Source organism: Poeciliopsis prolifica, unplaced genomic scaffold (genome assembly GCF_027474105.1).
Source record: "Poeciliopsis prolifica strain line A6 unplaced genomic scaffold, Auburn_PproV2 SCAFFOLD160, whole genome shotgun sequence".
NCBI classification, from domain to species: domain Eukaryota; kingdom Metazoa; phylum Chordata; class Actinopteri; order Cyprinodontiformes; family Poeciliidae; genus Poeciliopsis; species Poeciliopsis prolifica.
The window spans coordinates 132,226-153,702 of record NW_026562535.1 but is presented as its reverse complement, the minus strand read 5'-3'; the positions used below and the strand labels follow the sequence as shown (position 1 = coordinate 153,702).

The following is a 21,477-nucleotide window of genomic DNA, read 5'->3' as shown; positions in this document are numbered from 1 at the left end:
GGAAGTGACAAAATAGGCAGGTTTCAAGCGGAACATTAAAAAACTTTTAATATGAAGGATCCAACAGGAAACATCCAACCTTTCACAATAAAATCACTATCGTTTGTGTCATGTGACCCTTGGAAAGCCACGGCCTACTGTTGGCACCCAGGCTGCAGACTGACAGAGCATTCTGGGAAATGAAGTCACCATAAAAAGTTTGTATCAAATTAAAAGTTTGACCAAAGAAACTTTATTGAAGAAACTGACACAAACACTGATGATGTCATCCTGCAGCTATTTATACATAATTTGAAAATGAAGGGGAAGTCAGACTGTCAAAATAAGAGCGGTCAGTTCCGTGAGATCACCTGCGGTACCGTCCCCTCTCCTTGTCCCTCTCTCTCTCCCTGTCTCTGTCCCTCGCCGCTCTCGCTCGCGGTCTCGCCGCGGCCCGCCGCGCTCTCGCTGTCGCTCACGCTCACGCCGGCTGCTCACCACTGCTTGCGTACGCCGCAGGAAGTCGTCCACTCGCATGTCGTAGTCGTGCTGCAGGACAGGAAACAGGAAGTCAGACCCAGAAGGTTTCCAGTCACTTTAGAACCAGATCAGAACTCACCGGGCTGGACGCGAAGGCGCGATGCTGCGGCACGCGCTGCTTGTCTCTGAAGCGAGGGGGCGGAGCCTCGTGTGGCGGCAGGGAGGGGGGTGGTGGTGGAAGGCCTGGTGGGGGGGCGGCGGGGGGTGGCTGTGGTGGTAGTAGGGCGGGTGGTGGGGGGGCTGCTGCTCCACGCCGGGGTACGCCGCCTGTCCACACAAACGGGAAGGATCAGTGGGTCGGGGGTGGGGCTTAGAACCGGTTCCGTCAGTGGGCGCCTCATGACAACCAATCAGAACGCTCTAGTTTAACTCCTCTCTGATTGGTCAAGTCTAAAGCAGTAAAACTTTGGATCCGAACAGAGAACGGCCCTGGCCCCGCCTCCAGGTGCACCTGCTCGGTGAGGTAGCTCAGCAAGTTAGCATGACTGACCCAATCAGAAACAAGAACCATACCAGAGTCTGCCAGGGAGCCGGGGGCCCCACGTTGTGGTGGTAGTCCCTCATGTAGTCGTAGGACTGAAACAGGTGAACACAGGTAGATGTCACACAGGTGAGTGCGCCGACAGCACGCCGCAGAGGCCACACCCCCAAACTCACCCCGTTCAGGAAGACGTCTCGTCTAACGCTGGAGAATCTCCTGCATGAAGAAACATCACGTTTTATTTTCTACCTGAAACCGAGGCCCCGCCCACCGCCAGGAGAGTCTCACCTGTCCACCGGCTGGCTCCGGAGGTCCGGGATGAACCCTGGTGATGAGTAACAGTTAATGACAGGTGAAGAGGCTGAGCTAATTAGAGCTAAACTAGCATGCTAGCAGGCAGGTGAACAGGTGATCTGCACCTGGCCGCTGGTTGAAGTCAGGCGGGCCGTCGGCTCGCGGTCGCTTCCTGCCGTGAAGGTCATACTCTTCAGGTCGACGCCTACATGAACAAGTCCACAATTAAGACACACACACGCGGACAAAACCACACACACACACACACACACTCAGCCTCACACACATCGAGGCAGGTACAGAATTCCCTGAGCGTTGTCTGCAGGCACCTGACCGGGGAGGCGGGGTCAGAGCAGCCAGGTGCTGCTGCTGTCGTCGTCATGGTGCTGAACCCTGGTACGTTACCTGCTGCCGCTCTGATCCTGTCACCATGGCGACAGTTACCCGGTCCACAGACCTGCGCTCAGGTTAACGTCCTCCCAGCGGCGGTCCTGCGGGTCGGGTGGGTTCTGGTTCTGACCCTGGCTCTAGTCACACTCTCACTCACACAGGAAGGAAACAGAAGAAGCCTCTGGAGGGCGACATACCGCTGCTGGAGCCGTTAGGGACAACTAACAAACAGTTCCTCATCACGTCCATTACAGACCCTCTTATTTTGAAAGGGTGATGGTGATGATGATGGTGCAGTCCTGTTAAGCAACACCGAAAGCCCCGCCCCATTGAGCCCGAGCCCCGCCCCCTCCATACCAACAGTCCTGAACACAAGCAACCAATCAGGGCGTTCCGGCGTCCGTCGGCTCCTCCCCCGGCGCCAGATCAGTCCATCGGCCCCCCTGCCCCCACAGTCTGCCCCAGCAGGGGGGAGGGGGGACAACACTGTCCTTCAGGTGGGGGGGCCCTGCTGTCAGTCCAAAAGTCCTTCTTTTCTGTGATTTACCTCACAGAAAGCCAGGAAGCCCCGCCCAGCCCCGCCCACCTGCTCAAAGCCAGAAACAGTTCCACCCCCCTCCCCCCCATCAGTCCATCGTCCTTTTATTCTGAAAGGTCAGCCACAGTCCGACTACCCGCCAAACAACTTCCTGCAAAGACAAAATTTCATCATGAGAGAAATTCCATCTTGCGCCGCTCTGCCGCCGCCGCCGCCATCATCAGCAGCAGGCAGCGCTCCAATCACACATCAACTCCTCAATCTGGTGACCTCATCACGCCGCCGGGGAACTACTTCCTGCCTGACTCAAAGCTTCAACCAGAATGGCGCAACAACAAAGCAGCGCCGTGTCCATGGTCCGCAGCAGGTGGTGCCACGATGCGGCGGCAGAACAGGAAGCGGGGGGAGGAGCTCGGTGATTGGCTAACCTTCCCGGCTCACGCTGCGGTGGGCGGCCGCGTGGCCGCAGCTCTGACGGCGTCTGGCCCTTCTGACGCACGCGCCGCGCCACGTGGTGCACGTCCACGCTCTCGTCCAGTGGGAACAGGGCGCACAGCTGGGCGCCCACCTTCGGCTGGATCTCCTGCAACAGAGCGCACGGTTGGAGAACCGGGACCAGAGACGGAACCAGAACCGGGACCGGAGGCGCTCACCTGGCCGTCCCGTCCGATCTTCACGGGTTTGTTGTCGTTCCAGGGGTTGAACAGGTGAGCCGTCTTGATGAAGGGCAGCTCTCTCCTGCAACACAGGGCTGTCAGAACCGGGTCCGACCAGAACGCGGTCGGTCCAGGTTCTGGAAAGCAGCTGACCTGCAGAGCCAGTCGATCTTGAAGACTCCGCCCAGCATCTTGGCGTTCATCCCGGCAGGAAGAACCCAGTGGATCGGAGAACCGTCATGATGCGACTCTGATGACAGGCGAGCGAAACCTGCAAAAAACAGGAAGTCAGAGCCTAAACAGGAAGTCAGAGCCATGTAAACAGGAAGTCAGAGCCATGTAAACAGGAAGTCAGAGCCATGTAAACAGGAAGTCAGAGCCATGTAAACAGGAAGTCTTAGTGATGAGGAGGAATCGGGAAGCAGATGCAGGTACCTTGGAACTTGCCGCTCTCCCTGACGGAGAAGACGAGGATGACGCTGCGCGCCGACTGGAAGGCGGCGTTCAGTTTCTTCTCGTTGACTGGAAGCGTGGACCAAACGCCTGAAGGCAGGTCACCATGGAGACAGAGCACAGGAAGCAACATTAGTGCGCGGCAGCTTCAGCGCCGCCAGCAGAGGGCGCCGCCAGCAGAGGGCGCCGCCAGCAGAGGGCGCCGCCAGCAGAGGGCGCCGTGGACCGACCTTCGCCTTGGCCAGGGAAACGTTCTCGTGGTTGTTGCTCTTGATGAGGAAGAAGCGGGCTTCCCGCAGGATGTAGCGCAGCTTGCTGGTGGGATCTGCAACGACAGAGGCGCGTTCAGTCAGCGGATCGGAACCGCCGGGTCGGTACCGCCGGGGTCGGGAAGTTTCTTACTCTCCATTCCTTTCCGAACGGCTCGAACCGAGGACGACAGCTTCTCTCGCTTCTTCTCCGACCCTTTCAGAATAAAAGCACAGCACTGATTTCAGAATAAAAGCACAGCATCGATTGCAGCTGCTGAAGTGAACGGCGGCCGCTGCCATTGTTACCTGAAGCTTCGGAGGCGGAGCCTGAGCGTCCCGACTCTCCGTCGGAGAAACTGACGGAGGAGGCGGAGCGAGAGTCGCCGGCCTCACTGCGCGTGTCATAGTCGTTCCCGTCGCCATGACGCTCATCGTATTCTTCATCCTCCTCATCTTCATCCTCCTTCTCTCCCTCCTCTTCCTCCTCTTCCTCCTCCATTCCCTCCTCCCCCTCTTCCTCCTGATTGTCTTCCTCCTCTTCCTCCTCCTCGTCTTCGCCGTGCGAGCCGGCGGGGGAGGAGCTTCCCGACGCTGGCTCTGAGCTGTACTCCACCTCCTCCTCTGATTGGTTGTCTTCGCCATGAGGGGAGGGACTCACTGGCCTCTCATCGCGCCGCAGCTTCTAAACACAAACAGGAAGTGAGCTGCGGCGTGAACGGCAGGCGGCACGCTCTGGGAGAGGGGCGTTACCCGGCTCAGAGCCTCCACGCCACGCTGCGATTCCCGGCGTCGGCCGTCCTCCGCGCCCCGAGTCCGAGGGCCCTCTCGCGCCCCGCGCCGCCCTTTACGGTCCTCGTAGTACTCGTGATGGTAGGCAGCGGCGTGGCGGCGCGGGCTGGACGCCTTCTTGGAGCTCAGCACTCGCTTCCCAGAGGACCTGGAGGAGGCGTGGCCTGACGAGGGGCGGAGCCTCTTCACATCCTGGCTGTCCGATCGCTCGCTCTTCCTCTTCACTCCTGAGAGGGAGAAGACCGGCTAATGACATCATAGCCTCTGCTGTGTGCCACATCGTCGCTTACAGTGGCATCGTGTGAGGTCAGATTGAACCGATCCCAGAACCAGAACACAGTCCAGGCAGTTCAGGTTCTGTACCTTTCTTGTCGCTGACATCGCGCTCTGTCTCCGGATTGTAGAGTTCGTCATCCTGATCCGGCGCTTCGGTCAGCAGATCCTCCAGAACGTTCAGTTCCCCGTCTGAAACAGAACCGAGACACTGAGGATGTCCAAGAGACGCAGAGAGACAGAGACTGGACTCAAAGCCTTTCTCAGGGATGGTGAGGACATGTCCAGACAGGGACATGTCTCCAGCAATAATTCCTGAACCTTTTCTCCTTCATATTCCTGCATCTATCTGGACGTAAATATCGAGTGCTGTCAGTGTCTGGCGGGTTGGACGCCGCGCTGAGTCAGGAATATCAGAGGTCTGGAAAATCACCCAATCAAGCAAAGAATCTGGAGAACAGACACTTTGCTGTGATAAGGGCCACGCTTCACAGCCAGCAAAATGTTTTCAAAGATATGAAGACTTTCAGTTAACATGAACCACCTCTGCACTTTGCTGTGTGACAGAGTGCAGCAGGTGCTTAACTTAGCGAACCAATCACAGCAGGCATTCAGGTGATCACTTATTAATGATCAAAACATGAAAATGAAGGTTCTGGGGTTTTATGCACTTTTTGTCTCAAATGTTTGATGTTCCTGGTGTAATCTGTGCTCTCTGGGTTCATGCATATAATGTTAGCATGTGATGCTGGTTAAAACAGAGAAACCAGACTGTTTATAGATCTGCATTCAGAGAGAATACAGACATCTTTTACACATCCAAGCATTTCTGCTTTAATTTGAGTCTTTAAATACAAATTGGATCATAAATACGGGGCCAATTTTGGCTTCCTGCTCATCCTGCACTGAGTCGTCTGGCTCTGTGGACGTGACTCAATGCACAGTGAAGGCTCCTGTCACTAGCTGCTGCAGCTAACCGGCCAATACAGTAACATATGATCCCTCTGCTCCACAACAGCCCCCAGAAATCCCACTGAACATCTTTTCATGTGACCTGCAGAATCACAGCCGAGACAGAAAAACATATGAAGATAAATTAAAACCTGTCTATTGTTTAATTTTACAGTAAAGAAATATGTTAGCTATTTTAAGAACGCATCATATCTGGTCTGGTGTGTAACAACTTTATGCAGTTCAGCTGTGGAGTGACCAATAAAAATACAAACTTTCACTGACAAGGATTCATTTGGCTCAGTTATTATGCGTTCAATATCATTTTGATTATTATGAGATCTAAAGTTCTGAGCATTTCATAAGATCCTGTAATAAAAGGAAACTGTTACTGTGATCATTCTTCCAGAAAATATTACTGAATTTTGTAACTATTTTGAACTGTAGGCAACCACTGAGCAAATCTAAACCATCAAATAAAATGACTGAAAAGTTCATTTTTTGAACTCTAAAAAATGAATATAGTGATTGTCGTCATGGCGACGGGAGCAGCGAAGCAGAAAGCCAGGCTCAAGTTTCAGGAAACCAGCTGAGACGTCAGAAGGATTCCTGAGGCAACTGATGTTTTAGCACATTTGTATCTTTCTGTATGTTTTATACCTGGTAAAACCTGATTATTTTCAAAATGTACTATTATTGTGAAAGCCTCATCAGGATGCACATCCTAACTTATAAGACTGCATGGCATTTATATTTAAGTTTTGTCCTTAGAAAAATGAAAAGGCCTTCCAGCAGCTGCGGGTGCATCGGGTCTCCGTCTTCCCCACCACCGTCCTGCACAGACTCACAGCCTTGTTGAAAGTCCTGCTGCTCAGCAGCTCAGCTGCGTTTATGAAGTTTATCTCTGTTGTTCTTCAGTTTGTCCAGCAGGAAAACAATATCTGAGTAGTTCATGAAAAACTGACCCACAGCGTTCAGCAAAGAGTCAATGACCCTAACCCTAACCCTAATCTTAAAACAGCGGAGCCTTCTGGCTGATATTGGGGAAAGTATTGATTATCACCGATTTGATCACCTATTCTTTCAGAGTCCATCCTGGAGGCCCGGTTGCATCCTGCATGTTTTATTCTCTCCCTGGTTTTAGTAACAAACTTCTCAGCAAATCAATGTATCCAGATGCATTAAACCAGGGAGAGACTAAAACATGCAGGATGCCACTGGCCCTCAGGGGCCCACAGTGGAGCCCACTGGAAATGACTCAAAATACCCAACTCGGCGTCTGCATGGCTTTGTGGTGGCCAGTCACATTTACCAAACGCCACTCTTCTCACTAGGATGAACAAAGAAAACAACAACACGTGAATTGTTGTTTTCACGTTTATATTAGTTTCTAAACATTAGAAGCTAATATTTTTATTTCAAGTTGCATTATATATTAAGTTGTGTTACCGCGGGGAAATGTCGGGTTAGGTGGTCCATGTCAAGTGATCCCCAGCCTGGAGAAGCTAGATAAACACCGCCTTAGAAAGAGAATCGCCTCTTGAAACGGATCATTTTCTACAGATGAACTGAAGCCGTCAGGAACAAAGACGCCGCCGTGTTGCTAATGCTAATAGCGTCCATTAGCTGCTAGCACCTTTAGCTCCGCTGCTGGTCAGTGATTCTCTTGTGTGCACCGACAGCTGTACATATCAGTTAGAGATATTGTGAATTTCGCGGGTGTTTGGTCAATTTTGATAGATAAATAAATACGTCACAGTGATGCTAATGCTAACAGCTAATGGCCTACCTTTGTCCTCGCGCCGGTCGGCCGCCATGACGCGCTCAGTGACGTTCTCCTGTCTCAAGGGCCGAAAACTGAGATGGACTGACAGGTTTTACTGGAAATAACACAAAACCACCAAGAAGACCAGTTAGACCATCTGGAGGAGTCAAATGGCCAACTGAGTCTGCGGCTGGTGCTGCTGCTTCTTGTTGTGGAGATAATGGCGTAAACAACGAGGTGGCGAATTACCGCCACCTACAGGTGAGGAGGATCAGGACAAGCAAGGCTAACAAAAAAACTTTATTCTCTTTATCAGCCCAGTTACGAATTAAACATGTATTTACATGTCAAATAAGCATTATTTAATATTCAGAATCCATGTATAACCGGCTAATTTTTAGCATCCATCTTTTAGTTTTTATTCTCACAATCTGCTCCCTTTAATTACACAACATCTCCACCAGTTGCGCTAATCCAGTAGTTCCCAAAGATTTCCTTCTGGGCCCCCTATGGATTACAATGAAATCCCCCCAAAAAGAAAAAATATCAACTGGGCATGCAAATTATATAAACCTATACATATATTTAGTTTTCGAACTCCATTGAAGTTTATTTCACACTTCAGGTATCAACAAAACAAACTACAAACCATCTTTACAGTGAAACACTTTTGTGCAACAGTTTCTTTTAGCTCTATACTGTAGAAGAGTATTCTTTGCTGTCAGTGTTATTTCAAACATGTTTCTTTTTATTTGGAACAATATTCAACTTTGCTATCATCAATACATTAAAAAAAAGCTTCTGTGCAAAATGGGGTTAACACATGAACATCTCCCTCAGAGGAAAAGAAATTAAAATAAAGGTTTGTTGTGCAAAATAACTTTAATCCTCCCAGCTTTTCAGTGGCTGGCTGAGCCTGCTCGTTGCTGCAGATCTTCTCAAATCTGGGTTGCAGTTGTAACACAGCAACCCAGTGTTTCAACGTTTAGGGAGCCCCGTCAAAAACCTATCCATTATGCTTAGTCAGGCACTGTTTTGTTTTTTCATTCATCCATACCACTTCCTGCACCCCCATGCAATGGCACTGCGCCCAGTGCAAAGGCACTGTTCACTGACCACTACCTGGTGGTCGGTGAACAGGAGGATGCCGGTCAGACCTGGCAGGCCCAAACGTGTTGTGAGGGTCTGCTGGAACGTCTGGCGAAGTCCCCTGTGAGACGGAGCTTTAAGTCCCATCTCCGGCAGAACTTTGAACACATTCCGGGGGAGGTGGGAAACATAGAGTCTGAGTGGACCATGTTCCGTTCCTCCATTGCCAGGCAGCTTATCGGAGCTGTGGCCGCAAGTTTGTGGCGGCAACCCTCAAACCCCTTGGTGGACACCTTTGGTGAGGGATGCTGTCAGACTGAAGAAGGAGTCCTATCGGGCCTTTATTTCCTGTGGGTCTCCAGAAGCAGCTGATAGGTGAAGCGGCATGCGCCTCTGGTGGTTGCTGAGGCATGGAGAAAGACTTCCGCACAGCTTCGAGGTGATTCTGGTCCACCATCTGGCGTCTCAGGAGGGGGAAGCAGTGCAGTACCAACACTGTTTATAGTGGTGGTGATCTGCTGCTGACCTCGACTCGGGTTGTTGTGGGCAGAATACTTCGAAGACCTCCTCAGTCCCGCCAACATGCCTTCCATTGAGGAAGCTGAGCCTGGGGACTCTGTCGGGCTCCAATCTCTAGGGACAAGGTCATTGAGGTGATTATAAAGCTCCTTGGTGGCACGTGGATGAGATTCATCCTGGGTTCCTTAAGATTCTGGATGTTGTAGGGTTGTGTTGACTGACACGACTCTGCAAAATTGATTGGACATCGGGGGCTGTTCTGCTGAATTGGCAGACTGCTGTGGTAACAGGTTTTAACACATATTTCCTCCAGATACAGTTGGTATTTTGCAACGCTTAATGCAACTCTACAAAGGTGTGTTGATGCTAGCAGAGTAATTATTAAATTATTAATTTAATAAATTATAAATTTACAAAATTAATAATTTAATAAATTTATTTTTTTAAACAAAATTTTGAATACAATTTAATTTTTTTCACTTGAGATTAATTTTTCTTTATTTAACAATTGTGAAACAAATTTACCTCCATAAGTTTTAGGCACTTTACAAGGTAGGAATTAAAATGAAAACTCAATAACACCAATAAATAACTCCTTTATAGAAAAAAATGTATTTATTTATAAAGTTAAATATAACTAAGACATTTAAAAAAAATTTCACCTCAATTTTTTAGGGCTAGCAAAGAAGACCCTGCTGACAGCCCTCCGCTGTGCAAAGCTCACAAAAGTTTCTGGTGCAATACCAATCCCCGCCAGAAGATGGCAGTAGTAGCACATAAGCATTTCACAGAAGAAGCTCAGTGTGCGCGTTAACAGTGAAGTTAACGTCGCAGTGAAGCCATTCCTGAAGAAACCGATTTCTGCTTCCACAGGTGCGTTAAGTGCTCAGTAATGTACAGGTAACATTGTTAGAAGTTTGTAGGTTGAGGACAGTGTTTTATTGGAATATATTCTATTTCGAGATTTTTCTGGTAGTAGAAGTGACGGTTAACGGCCTCTAGCTTAAATGCTAATTACCGTTCGTGTGGCCATTAACTGCCATTAGTCGAAATGCTGCCGACTATTAGCTTCCTTTTAGAAAAGGTTAGGCAGTTTTACGGTTGTTTTCTGTTTGATTTTCGGTGGTATCTTGTATCTTAGATTTATTTAAGCATTGGAGCATTTTTTTCTATTCGCAATGTGACGCTTCTGATTATTTTCAGTGGTAATTAACCCGTTAATCCCAAATCTTTCCTTGCAAAATACGTGCACGCATTTCAAACCTTAAACCAGGGCCGTGCAGAGACCTTTTGGGGGGCGGGGGTTCAAAGTTAAAAAGGGGAACCTTGAACAAGATCTTAAAAGGATCCAGATTTAGTTGAACATGTTGCCTATTTGTGTTCAACTCTGTTGCAATTTTCCTGTTACTTAAAAAATTGCAGTTTTTGATACGCTGAAACTCATAATTACTTTAAAAAAGTATGTTTTGTTATATTTTTCATCCATGGTGATCTGCATTTTTTCACAATGGGTTGATGACGTCATCAGGTCCATTCTGTACTGGAGTCACCAAAGTAAACACAGGAAGGATAACTTTACCCCAGTAGTTGTTTATCTTTGACTGGTCTCATTTTAGATAATGCCACACTGTGGCACTGTTGGCTATGCTAAAAAAAAAAGAAATAATAAATAAAAGGAGCAAATCTGGATAATTTTGTACATGAGAGAAAGGAGAGCGCAGTGTGAGAGCCGGAGTGGAACACATGAAGGACCAAATCTGGACCTGGACATTTCTCCACAACCCGTTGAGTCATTTATACCAGCCGAACCAATGAAGGCGATCAATACCTTAACAAGCTAAAACTAAATGATGTGCAGCCGCTGAGACAGGCAGAGCTGGATGCTCTTGGAGATGCTAACAGGAGCTACTGCCCGGGTGTCACCGATCCAACCGGGTCCATGGAGGTCCAGTGTCTGTTACCACCATTCTGGACTCTACACACTGTTGCCAAACCGGTCACAGCGATACAGATGCTGGAAGAAACGTCAAAAACAAGCAGCACTAACAGAGCTATTACTACTGAAAATGCTAACGAAGTTATCACTACTGTAAATGCTACTGGAGCTATAGAGCTTTGGAGCTGACATCACGTCACACGCAGGTGGCCATTGTTTTGCCACATACCAAAACAAACTTTCTCTGGTGTTTTTTTGCGTTATCCTCCTCTTCCATAATGCTGAAAAGCAGTTTGAAAGACAGAGGGTCATATCGCGAAAAGCTTCTCCCAGAAGCTCTGACTTCCGCCTCTGAGTTGTTGACCAAAGGAAAGTGTTAGCAGCATAGTCCACTCTTCAAGTTCGGCCAGAGGGGATTTTATTGATTGATGATAATATCCAGGTTTTCATCATTTTGGGGACCAATAAGCGTCCTTAAAATGAAGGGCGCGATGCTTGCAGTCCAGCAGCTTTTCTTCTTTAGAGCTGCAGGTTCAGAGCTGCAGGTGTGTTGATACAGGTAGAGGACAGACTGAACACGCCAAGCGGCTGATGGTTACAGTGTAGCTTTACAGACAAACCGCACAATTAATTTGAAATCATCCCGGTCTGAACAAATGGGAGGCGGAGCATCGTGGTGGTTCATGGCTGGTAGAGGAGTTTCTGAGTGTGACGAACGAAGGTGCTGTAAATATCCTGTATTGCTCCCCAGTTCATACATTCGTCCCCTGGTCTATTTCCTCTCCTAACTCTCATCTTACGTTCATTCGTTCTCCTCCTCTCCTGCAGCATTGGAGCTGCTGCGCATCATGAAGCGGATCGCGCTGCTGCTGGTTCTGATCTGGGCCGCTCCTGCCGCTCGCTGCTACCCCTCAGGCTTGGTGTCGGAGAGCTGCGCGGACATGACCCCCAACCACCACGCCGCTCCCCAGACCGCCGCCGCGCCGTTCACCGTGGGAGCGGAGCGGAGCGGCCCCGCGCATGGAGGACAGGTCAAAGGTCAGTCGCCGAGCCTTCAAAGGTAGAAAACACTTGACTGGTCCTCTAGACAAAATGTCATAAAGGTTTTTGTTCGTTTTCTACAAACAGAAACCTGTCTGTCCACTGGTAACCAGCTTCTCCCCCACCCCAGTAGTGACTCAGCAGTATTCTGCCTTTCAAAATAAAACTCAGACACGGTTCGCTTGTTTCTCAATTATCTTATATTTCTCGGTGTGCAGCAGGAAGTGGTCCGTCACTGATCTTCCTCCTGCCTCTGGTTGCTGTGGGTTCTGTTCCACAGAACCAGAACCTCCCATCATGGAACAGCAGGATCTTTACTGGGGGGGTTCTGGTCCCAGTCTGACAGCCTTCCTGTTCTCCAGTCTCTCTCCAGGGTCCGAGTTCCGGTCCATTTATCGGGTTCCTGCTGGAGGCCAGAGAGCCGGGAGGCCGGTCTGCTGTGGGCTCGTTTCTACTGGGTTCTGGTCCGGCCCGGCTCCTCGCTTGCTTCCAGAAACCCGTGAGTGCTCCACCCACCTGCACTGAAATGCATGACTGAACCTGGAACCTGATGGTACCAAAAACGGAGTGACCTGGGTCCAGAACCAGGGTCCAGAACCAGATCACTCTGCAGAAACTCCAGGAATCACCAGAATCAGAGACCTCTAATGTTTGTGTCCTCAGAACTCTGCCGTCTCCCACTCCTCTGGTTCTCCAAAGAGCAACATCCAGGTGACTTGGCAGCCGGACCGAGACAGAACCGTTGGAGCGGTCCAGTTCCAGTGAGGCTCAGATGGGTCCTTCCAGGTTCTGCTGCGGTTCTGCAGCTCAGTCTGGACCTCAGGTGCTTCTCTCTTCTCGTTCCTGCAGAGCCTCCTTTGTTCAAAGCTACAGAACTTTCTGGGTCGGAGTGAAAAGTCCGGTTCTGAGTCTGAATGGAAGCCGGGCCGCGGATACCGGCACCCCGCCTCCCGGCACCCCGCCTCCCGGCACCCCGCCTCCCGGCACCCCGCCTCCCGGCACCCCGCCTCCCGGGTTTGCTGTGAGTGACCGTCGTTCAACTGGAGTCTGGATTTAGTTTCTGATTCCAACCACAGAACCTTCCCAGTCACACAGGAGGAACCGGGCTGTTTGGGTCTGAGAGGCACCAGAACACTTAGTCCGTTTGACCCGTAAAACTAAAACCAGAACTTTCAGATCAGCTGCAGCTCGAGAAACATCTGAAGCTCAGCAGGATCAGAATCAAGATCAGAATCAGTTCTAGCCTTTGGGTCTGAATAAAAACACTTTCTGTATTTTCTTTTGGCTTAGAGGTTATGTCAAGGTCAGGGTCAAGGTCAGGGTCAAGGTCAGGGTCACCCAGTGGAACCTGCTCAGATTTAGTCTAAATCCCATCATGTCTAAGTGCATCTCGGCTGAATCTGTTATTGCTTCTATCGCATTATAACTGCAGATTGCTGTGATTAAAGGCAGGTTCCACCAGCTGCTGCTAGTTTGTAGGGATTTCATCTTATGGTAATTGTTCTGCTCAGGGTGTCTCACTGAGATTGTGACAAAATGTTGTAATCTTTATGTAAATTGAGTTATTTTTCATGTTGTGGACTTGAATATGCACATATGGATGATTGAGTTTTTCTTTTAGATATCTCTGAGTTTAACCTCTTCTTTTCCTTTTGGCTTTTTCCCTTCAAAGGTTCCCACAGCGAGTCGTCCGTCTCCATGTAACCCTGTCTTCCGACTACATTCATGTCTCTCCTAAAGACAAGCTCAACATCTTCATCACTGCCACCGTGTCGCTCACCTTTCCTTTCATTCTCACTAAAACTTTCACATCTTGGACCCGTTTCTGTTGAGCCGAGGTTCTTCAAATCTTTCACTATCTTTATTTCTGTTCCCTGTAACCTCTTGTCTCCACTTCATTATGCATTGTGTCTTTCTACAGCCTTCATTCCTCCACTTGTTCTCTGCTCTCACCACAGATCACAATGTCATCTGCAAACATGAATATGAAGATTCATGTCATCAACTTGTCCATCCCCACAGAAACAGGAAAGGCTCAGAGCCCATCCTTAGTGAAGTCCCACTTCCACCTTGAACTGCTCTGTCCCTCCTGCAGCACACCTCACCACAGTCTGACATCCATGTCCTTCACCACTGTGACATGTTTCTCTGTTTGTCCAGACTTCCTCATGCAGAACCACAGCGCCTCTTTAGGAATCATGTCATACGCTTCCTCTAGATCTACAGAAACACAGAGCATCTCCTCTCATATTCTCTGGACCTTTCTATCAACATCCACAATGCAGTGATTGCATCTTTAGAACATTTTCTTGAATGTTTATGAAACCATAGTGCTGTTCACTTCTGACCTCAGTCTGGCTTCAACAACTTGTTCCTTTATCTTCATTGAATGAGTCATAACTTTATTCCTCTGTAATTGCCACAATTTTGGACATCTCCCTTATTCTTGAAAATTATTACCAGCAAACTTCTCCTCCATTCCTCAGGCATCTTGTCCCTCGAGAATCTCATTGAACAGCTTTGTCAAAAACTCTTCTGCTGGCTCTGATAGACACTTTCATTCCTCCACAGGTTTGTCATCTGGACCGACTGCCTTTAACTCTTGATCCTTACTAATCGCTGCTACTTCCTGATCCACAGGAAATAGATTAGCTTAAAGGCAAGTGACTCGTTATTACAGACTGCCGGCAAAACTGAGTGTCAAGCCAAATAAACCGAGTCACATCTACAGTTAAACAGGAAGTCTCATGTTCTACTTCCTGTTTCCTGGAACAGGACACAGGAAGCAAACAAGATACACCATCTTGAAAATAACTAAGAACCCAACCTGACTAGGTCAGAACCAGTTCCTTCCTTTGGGTCAGAACCAGTTCCTTCCTTTGGGTCAGAACCAGTTCTTTCCTTTGGGTTAGAACCAGTTCCTTCCTTTGGGTCAGAACCAGTTCCTTCCTTTGGGTCAGAACCAGTTCTTTCCTTTGGGTCAGAACCAGTTCCTTCCTTTGGGTCAGAACCAGTTCTTTCCTTTGGGTTAGAACCAGTTCTTTCCTTGGGTCAGAACCAGTTCTTTCCTTTGGGTCAGAACCAGTTCCTTCCTTTGGGTCAGAACCAGTTCTTTCCTTTGGGTCAGAACCAGTTCCTTCCTTTGGGTCAGAACCAGTTCTTTCCTTTGGGTCAGAACCAGTTCCTTCCTTTGGGTCAGAACCAGTTCTTTCCTTGAGTCAGAACCAGTTCTTTCCTTGGGTCAGAACCAGTTCTTTCCTTTGGGTCAGAAACAGTTCCTTCCTTTGGGTCAGAACCAGTTCCATCTTTGGGTTAGAACCAGTTCTTTCCTTGAGTCAGAACCAGTTCCTTCCTTTGGGTCAGAACCAGTTCCTTCCTTTGGGTCAGAACCAGTTCTTTCCTTTGGGTCAGAACCAGTTCCTTCCTTTGGGTCAGAACCAGTTCCTTCCTTTGGGTCAGAACCAGTTCTTTCCTTTGGGTCAGAACCAGTTCCTTCCTTTGGGTCAGAACCAGTTCCTTCCTTTGGGTCAGAACCAGTTCTTTCCTTGAGTCAGAACCAGTTCTTTCCTTGGGTCAGAACCAGTTCCTTCCTTTGGGTCAGAACCAGTTCCTTCCTTTGGGTCAGAACCAGTTCTTTCCTTTGGGTCAGAACCAGTTCCTTCCTTTGGGTCAGAACCAGTTCTTTCCTTTGGGTCAGAACCAGTTCTTTCCTTTGGGTCAGAACCAGTTCCTTCCTTTGGGTCAGAACCAGTTCCTTCCTTTGGGTCAGAACTAGTTCTTTCCTTGAGTCAGAACCAGTTCTTTCCTTGGGTCAGAACCAGTTCTTTCCTTTGGGTCAGAACCAGTTCCTTCCTTTGGGTCAGAACCAGTTCTTTCCTTTGGGTCAGAACCAGTTCCTTCCTTTGGGTCAGAACCAGTTCCTTCCTTTGGGTCAGAACCAGTTCTTTCCTTGGGTCAGAACCAGTTCTTTCCTTGGGTCAGAACCAGTTCTTTCCTTGGGTCAGAACCAGTTCCTTCCTTTGGGTCAGAACCAGTTCCTTCCTTTGGGTCAGAACCAGTTCTTTCCTTGGGTCAGAACCAGTTCTTTCCTCTGGGTCAGAACCAGTTCTTTCCTTTGGGTCAGAACCAGTTCCTTCCTTTGGGTCAGAACCAGTTCTTTCCTTGAGTCAGAACCAGTTCCTTCCTTGGGTCAGAACCAGTTCCTTCCTTTGGGTCAGAACCAGTTCCTTCCTTTGGGTCAGAACCAGTTCCTTTGGGTCAGAACCAGTTCTTTCCTTGGGTCAGAACCAGTTCCTTCCTTTGGGTCAGAACCAGTTCCTTCCTTTGGGTCAGAACCAGTTCCTTCCTTTGGGTCAGAACCAGTTCTTTCCTTTGGGTCAGAACCAGTTCCTTCCTTTGGGTCAGAACCAGTTCTTTCCTTGGGTCAGAACCAGTTCCTTCCTTTGGGTCAGAACCAGTTCCTTCCTTTGGGTCAGAACCAGTTCCTTCCTTTGGGTCAGAACCAGTTCTTTCCTTGGGTCAGAACCAGTTCTTTCCTTTGGGTCAGAACCAGTTCCTTCCTTTGAGTCAGAACCAGTTCCTTCCTTTGGGTCAGAACCAGTTCTTTCCTTTGGGTCAGAACCAGTTCTTTCCTTGGGTCAGAACCAGTTCCTTCCTTTGGGTCAGAACCAGTTCTTTCCTTTGGGTCAGAACCAGTTCTTTCCTTTGGGTCAGAACCAGTTCCTTCCTTTGGGTCAGAACCAGTTCCTTCCTTTGGGTCAGAACCAGTTCTTTCCTTTGGGTCAGAACCAGTTCCTTCCTTTGGGTCAGAACCAGTTCCTTCCTTTGGGTCAGAACCAGTTCCCTCCACTGCCCAGGATCCTCTGATGATTGGTCCGCTGTCTCCCTGCAGTCCATCTCTAATGTCGGCTGCGGTTCCACCAAGCTGTGCTTCAGCCAGCCCCCAAAATGTAATCCGGCCATCAGCTCCAAATGCTTCTTCATGTCAGCCAGGCTTCTGACTCCGCCCAAATCCGGGGTCCGGTACGAGCTGTGCGGACCTGCTGAAGGATACATAGCTTTTGGGTGGTCAGATGATCGGAAGATGGTGAGGAGAACCAAATCAGATGTTGGTTATCAACACCTTTTCAGTGCTGCAGTGTCTGAGAAGGTCCAAGCAGACGGTTCAGTTTCTGCTCTTGTCTCCCATCCTCAGGGTAACGATGACATCTACCTCTGTGCCTGAGCAGCGCTGGAATTGCTGATGTGCAGCGGGCCTTCTCTGTTGGACGGAAAGCTCCGGTGATTCAATCTAAGGTACTTCATCCCCACCAGAACGTCCTGGTTGAGGAGCGTCCAGAGGTTGGTTCCTGACCTCAGATGATGACCAGTGAATGTCTCTGGCAGGGACATGTCTCAGATATACAGATCTCCAACCAGAACAAGGTCCTGGCCTGCACATTCACCTCCAAGAACGCCATCTTCACTTCCAGGAGCTCCAACTTCAGCTCTGACAAATTCTTCCACCTCCTGCTGGCCTATGGACCCAGCACCAATGGTAGGTAGGAAGACCCGGACTCTGCAGATCCTTGTCAGAATCACCTTTTAGCAACTCCTCAGGGAACTGTCCTCATTGGAGGCTCTGCTGTGCCCAACAGGGAACATCATGAAGCACCGGAAAACTTACAGCAGCCCCCAAAAGATGTCTCTGTCATCTCCTGGTACGATCCATAGTGGAAAGGATCAGATGATCAGAGCCCATGGTGAGTCCTCCTCAGGTCCTCCTCAGGTCCTCCTCAGGTCCTCCTCAGGTCCTCCTCAGGTCCTCCTCAGGTCCTCCGGATTCCTTTCAGTCAGGGATCTCGTTCTTTAAGTCATGACCCAAAAGTCCTGATCATAGATGAGAGTTGGAACGTAGATCGGCCGGTAAGTAAATCAAGACCTTCGCTCTTGATTTTTAAAGGTCATCAAGGGTCAATTAGCCCCCCACCTTTTTTAAATCAGATGAAATTGGTGTCAATCAACTCGACTACGTTTATGCATTTTCTGAACAGATGTAGTCAAGTCGATTGACACCCATTTTACCTGATTTGAAGAAGGTGGGGGAGCTGGTTGACCTTTGATGACCTCTATAAACTATTAATAATGTTATTAATAATAGTTTGCAGTTCTATCATTTGTAATGATAGCACCATAAATGGACAAATTTTCCTGCACAAACCAGCACAAACAGAGCACAGTTGATTGACAACAAATCTATTTAATTTTGCAAATGTGAGCAGGGCCAGGGGAGTGGTTGACCTCTGATGACTCCTGGAGAATATTTTTCTTCATATCTTTAGAATGATAGCAACACAAACAAAAAATGTTCTGCACAAACCAGCACAAATGTTTGACACTAATTTTGTCTGATTTGAAGAAGGTGGGGGAGCAACTTCACTCAGGTTACGAACCGAACGAAGGAACATAAAGGATGTAAAAAAAAAAGCCTGAAATGAATTCAGGTTTTGTGCTCATTTCCCGAATCCAATCTTACATCTTGTACACTGAGGTGGGGAGGGTGAAAAAATCCAACACTAAAAGAATTTGACCCATTCTTTTTGTCACAATTCTTCAGGCATTTGCTACAAAAAGAAGAAAAATTGAAGGCAAAGTTTAAAAGAATATTCAGGACTTTCTGCAGACTTGGTCATATTTCAGCTTCAGTGAAATGAAGACTTACATCATCCACCAAAGCCATGTATCTTTAACTTTCTAATGAAGGTTAAAGCCAGAGTCAAAACAAACTGTACTCCAATCAGTAATTTCTTACGTCTCCCACTGGGACATACCTCTTCCTGTTGTTCGTTCATGTTGTAACGCTTTTGTAATTTGTAAATTGTGCTTTCAATTTGCTGAAGTGGTTTCACCGCAGGGCCACCGTAGTATAGAGCTTTGGAACCAACGTCACTGCGTGGGACGTTTATGTCTCGCACAGTCGCTTGGCTCCATCTTTCAAGGCCACAGACCAAAACAAACTTTATTCCGGCGTTTTCATGGCGTTACCGACTGCAGGAAAGTTGTTTTCAAGTTGTATATTGGATATCCACGCTCCATGGAGTAAGGGTCGTTAAGCTCAAGGTTGATATCCAAGCTGGAACCAGCTAGTGCCAGGTACTGCTCAGTGAACAGCTCCACACCTCTTTACCCGAGTGTCCAAGATACGCAGCCACAGATCCAACGAGACGATGACAAAGTCGATCATTGAACTGCAGCCTCAGGTGTCCTGGAGCCAAGTGAACGTACGTACAACCTTATGTCTGAACATGGTGTTTGTTATGGACAATCCGTGACGAGCACAGAAGTCCAACAACAGAACACTCGCTGTGGTTCAGATCCTCCCATCCACACTCCTCCAGGTCTCACTGTCATTACCCATGTGAGCGTCGAAGTCTCCCAGCAGAACAAGGAAGTTCCCAGGAGGGGCACTTTCCGATACCCCCTCCAATGACTGGCTGGGTAATTTGAACTTCAGTTTGGCACATGAGCACAGTCAGAACTTCCCCCCACATGCAGTTGAAGGGAGGCGTCACTCCTATTCTCTGAGATGAACCCGCTACATGCAGGCATCAAGACGAGGGGCAACAAGTATGCCCACTCCTGACTGGTGCCTCTCATCTGGGGCAACTCCAGAGTGAAAGAGTATTTGACCCCAGGTTCCAGAGTGAATCTGGTGATTTCTAGTCAGAACTTCTCAACCTTACACGCCAGCTCAGGCTCCTTCCACACCAAAGGCCCGACAGCCATCTTGTGTAGCCGAGGATCAGACCGCCAAGCTACCCGCCTTCAGCCACCACCTACAGATGGAGGTGAGCAGCTGGCGCTCGCCAGCGTGTCCTAACGTCAGCCTAGGCCAGCAAGCCAGAACCCAAAGTAGAACCAGTCATCGTCAAACATTTCCATTGTCTTAATGGAATTAAAATTCACACCAGTGAAGTTCAGACGTTTCTTCAAAAATATTTATCTGGAAAAAATGAAATTCTAATTCACCTTTTCCTCAAGTTTTTAAATGTGAAGTACTTTCTGTACATGTTTTGATTGTGATCATTAACGGTAAAGGAACTGCAGCTCGTTTTCCCATTGTGTTCTTATGGGTGCTGTTGTTGAAGGCTTGACAGCCCTGAGCAGGTAGAACACCAGAGGGCGGCACGAAAACTGAATCTGAACTGAGATGTCTCCCCCAGGAGCCCTGAGGCTGGCCGCCTGCATGACCTCCAGTCTGCTGGTAAAGATGGCCACAGAACCATAGAAGAGCAGGTAACAGCACGGTAGAGGCAGCATGATGTAGGAGCAGGAAAACCGGGTCAGATATCATCATACATGACCAAGTCAAATGAGTTAAATTTGGGACTGTAGATTCAAGCTAAGTGGTTCTGACCCGTTCAGAGCAGCCGTTGGTATCAAAACGTAGTCTTTTGTTAGATCCTGCAAAGAGAACAAGTGTAAATCTTTCCCAGCATCCTCCTCTGACCTCTGACCTCTGTGCTGTGGTTGCAGATAGCAGCGATCCTGTGGAGCCTGACACGGTAAAGGAAAGGAGCCAAAGCAGCAAGTGAAGGCGGCGTTCCTGAATGACGGCAGCTCTCCTGTTTGCAGGTGGGACGGGACGTCCTGCTGGTGGCGCTCTTCCTCACCGGGAACCTGTCCTTCCTCATCGCCCTGCTGGCTGGAATAGGACAGGCGGCGTCTCCCTAGGCTCTGCTCAGCTCTCACTCTGAGTTCGTTCTGTTCCTCACATGTTCAGCCGTGATGCAGAGATGAGTCCGTTATGATGCAGCTGAGGATGAGTTACATGTTTGTTCTACAGTGGAGAAACTTCAGCGCATTAAAGATTGAGTTAGTGACCAGCTGTTGGTTTATGCAGCCAAATATCAGAAAATAAAGAAAAACAACCCAAAATCACGTCTGCTTCACTTTCCACATGTCAAACAAATCCTTGATTCTGATGTTTTTATGACCATCGACTGGACGTGGTTCTGATCCAGGTTCTGGTTCTGATCCAGGTTCTGATCCGACGGCTCGTCTAGAATCTCTTGAGGCAATGGAGCAACGATTCATCATGAACGAAGAACATTACACCGTGTTCCAAATTATTATGCAAACTGGATTAAAGTGTCATAAAGACACATTTTTGTTGTGCTATTAAATGTATGGATGGTTTTGTGTGTCTTTGAATCACTATAATTACTTTCAGAGAGCTGCTTGATCACTTTAGCTCAGTCAAAGTAAATCTACTTCAGAAGGATGTTCCACATTATTCATCAGGATTCCAGCAACATGGGAGGAGAAAGAATCTGCTGATGAAACCATCAGAGAGTGTAGAGCCGCATGACAAGCTATGAAAACGAGATATTGAACACTGAAGCGTTTTCATCGTACTGGGAAGAGATTTGTGGCTGATTGAGAACAAAGATGGTTTACAGATAAAGACTAAAGAGGAAAGTTTCTGTTCAGTTCCTGGGATCAAAAGATCAGCTGCTGAAATGACCTTAAAGCAGCAAACAGTTAATAGCCT

General features: G+C 48.5%; 2 protein-coding genes across 2 annotated transcripts; one reads left to right on the top strand and one right to left on the bottom strand.

Moving 5' to 3' along the window:
* Nucleotides 1-21: 21 nt before the first annotated feature.
* Nucleotides 22-7,585, bottom strand: LOC129356209 (YTH domain-containing protein 1-like). Its single transcript, XM_055025806.1, is given in 18 exon segments — nucleotides 22-405; nucleotides 408-528; nucleotides 599-687; nucleotides 690-786; nucleotides 1,033-1,095; nucleotides 1,177-1,216; nucleotides 1,289-1,325; nucleotides 1,420-1,499; nucleotides 2,651-2,805; nucleotides 2,876-2,960; nucleotides 3,032-3,149; nucleotides 3,314-3,421; nucleotides 3,558-3,656; nucleotides 3,734-3,796; nucleotides 3,889-4,264; nucleotides 4,333-4,598; nucleotides 4,735-4,836; nucleotides 7,385-7,585. Coding segments are annotated over 18 exon segments (1,986 nt in total). The 5' UTR covers nucleotides 7,413-7,585; the 3' UTR covers nucleotides 22-346.
* A 2,158-nt stretch (nucleotides 7,586-9,743) lies between these two features.
* LOC129356215 (putative ferric-chelate reductase 1) lies at nucleotides 9,744-20,873 on the top strand. The gene is made up of 12 exons (XM_055025816.1): nucleotides 9,744-9,841; nucleotides 11,733-11,942; nucleotides 12,308-12,444; nucleotides 12,609-12,706; nucleotides 12,795-12,966; nucleotides 16,837-17,031; nucleotides 17,140-17,240; nucleotides 17,331-17,481; nucleotides 17,582-17,686; nucleotides 20,147-20,219; nucleotides 20,460-20,488; nucleotides 20,559-20,873. The coding sequence occupies exons 2-7, from the start codon at nucleotides 11,753-11,755 to the stop codon at nucleotides 17,167-17,169; spliced, it is 822 nt and encodes a 273-aa protein (XP_054881791.1). The 5' UTR covers nucleotides 9,744-9,841; nucleotides 11,733-11,752; the 3' UTR covers nucleotides 17,170-17,240; nucleotides 17,331-17,481; nucleotides 17,582-17,686; nucleotides 20,147-20,219; nucleotides 20,460-20,488; nucleotides 20,559-20,873.
* Nucleotides 20,874-21,477: the final 604 nt, after the last annotated feature.

Coding starts and splice junctions, on each gene's coding strand:
- LOC129356215 (XM_055025816.1), top strand. CDS start 11,753: ATGAAGCGGATCGCGCTGCTGCTGGTTCTGATCTGGGCCGCTCCTGCC. Junction 12,445..12,608: donor TCGCTTGCTTCCAGAAACCC/GTGAGTGCTCCA, acceptor TTGTGTCCTCAG/AACTCTGCCGTCTCCCACTC. Junction 12,967..16,836: donor CCCCGCCTCCCGGGTTTGCT/GTGAGTGACCGT, acceptor GTCTCCCTGCAG/TCCATCTCTAATGTCGGCTG.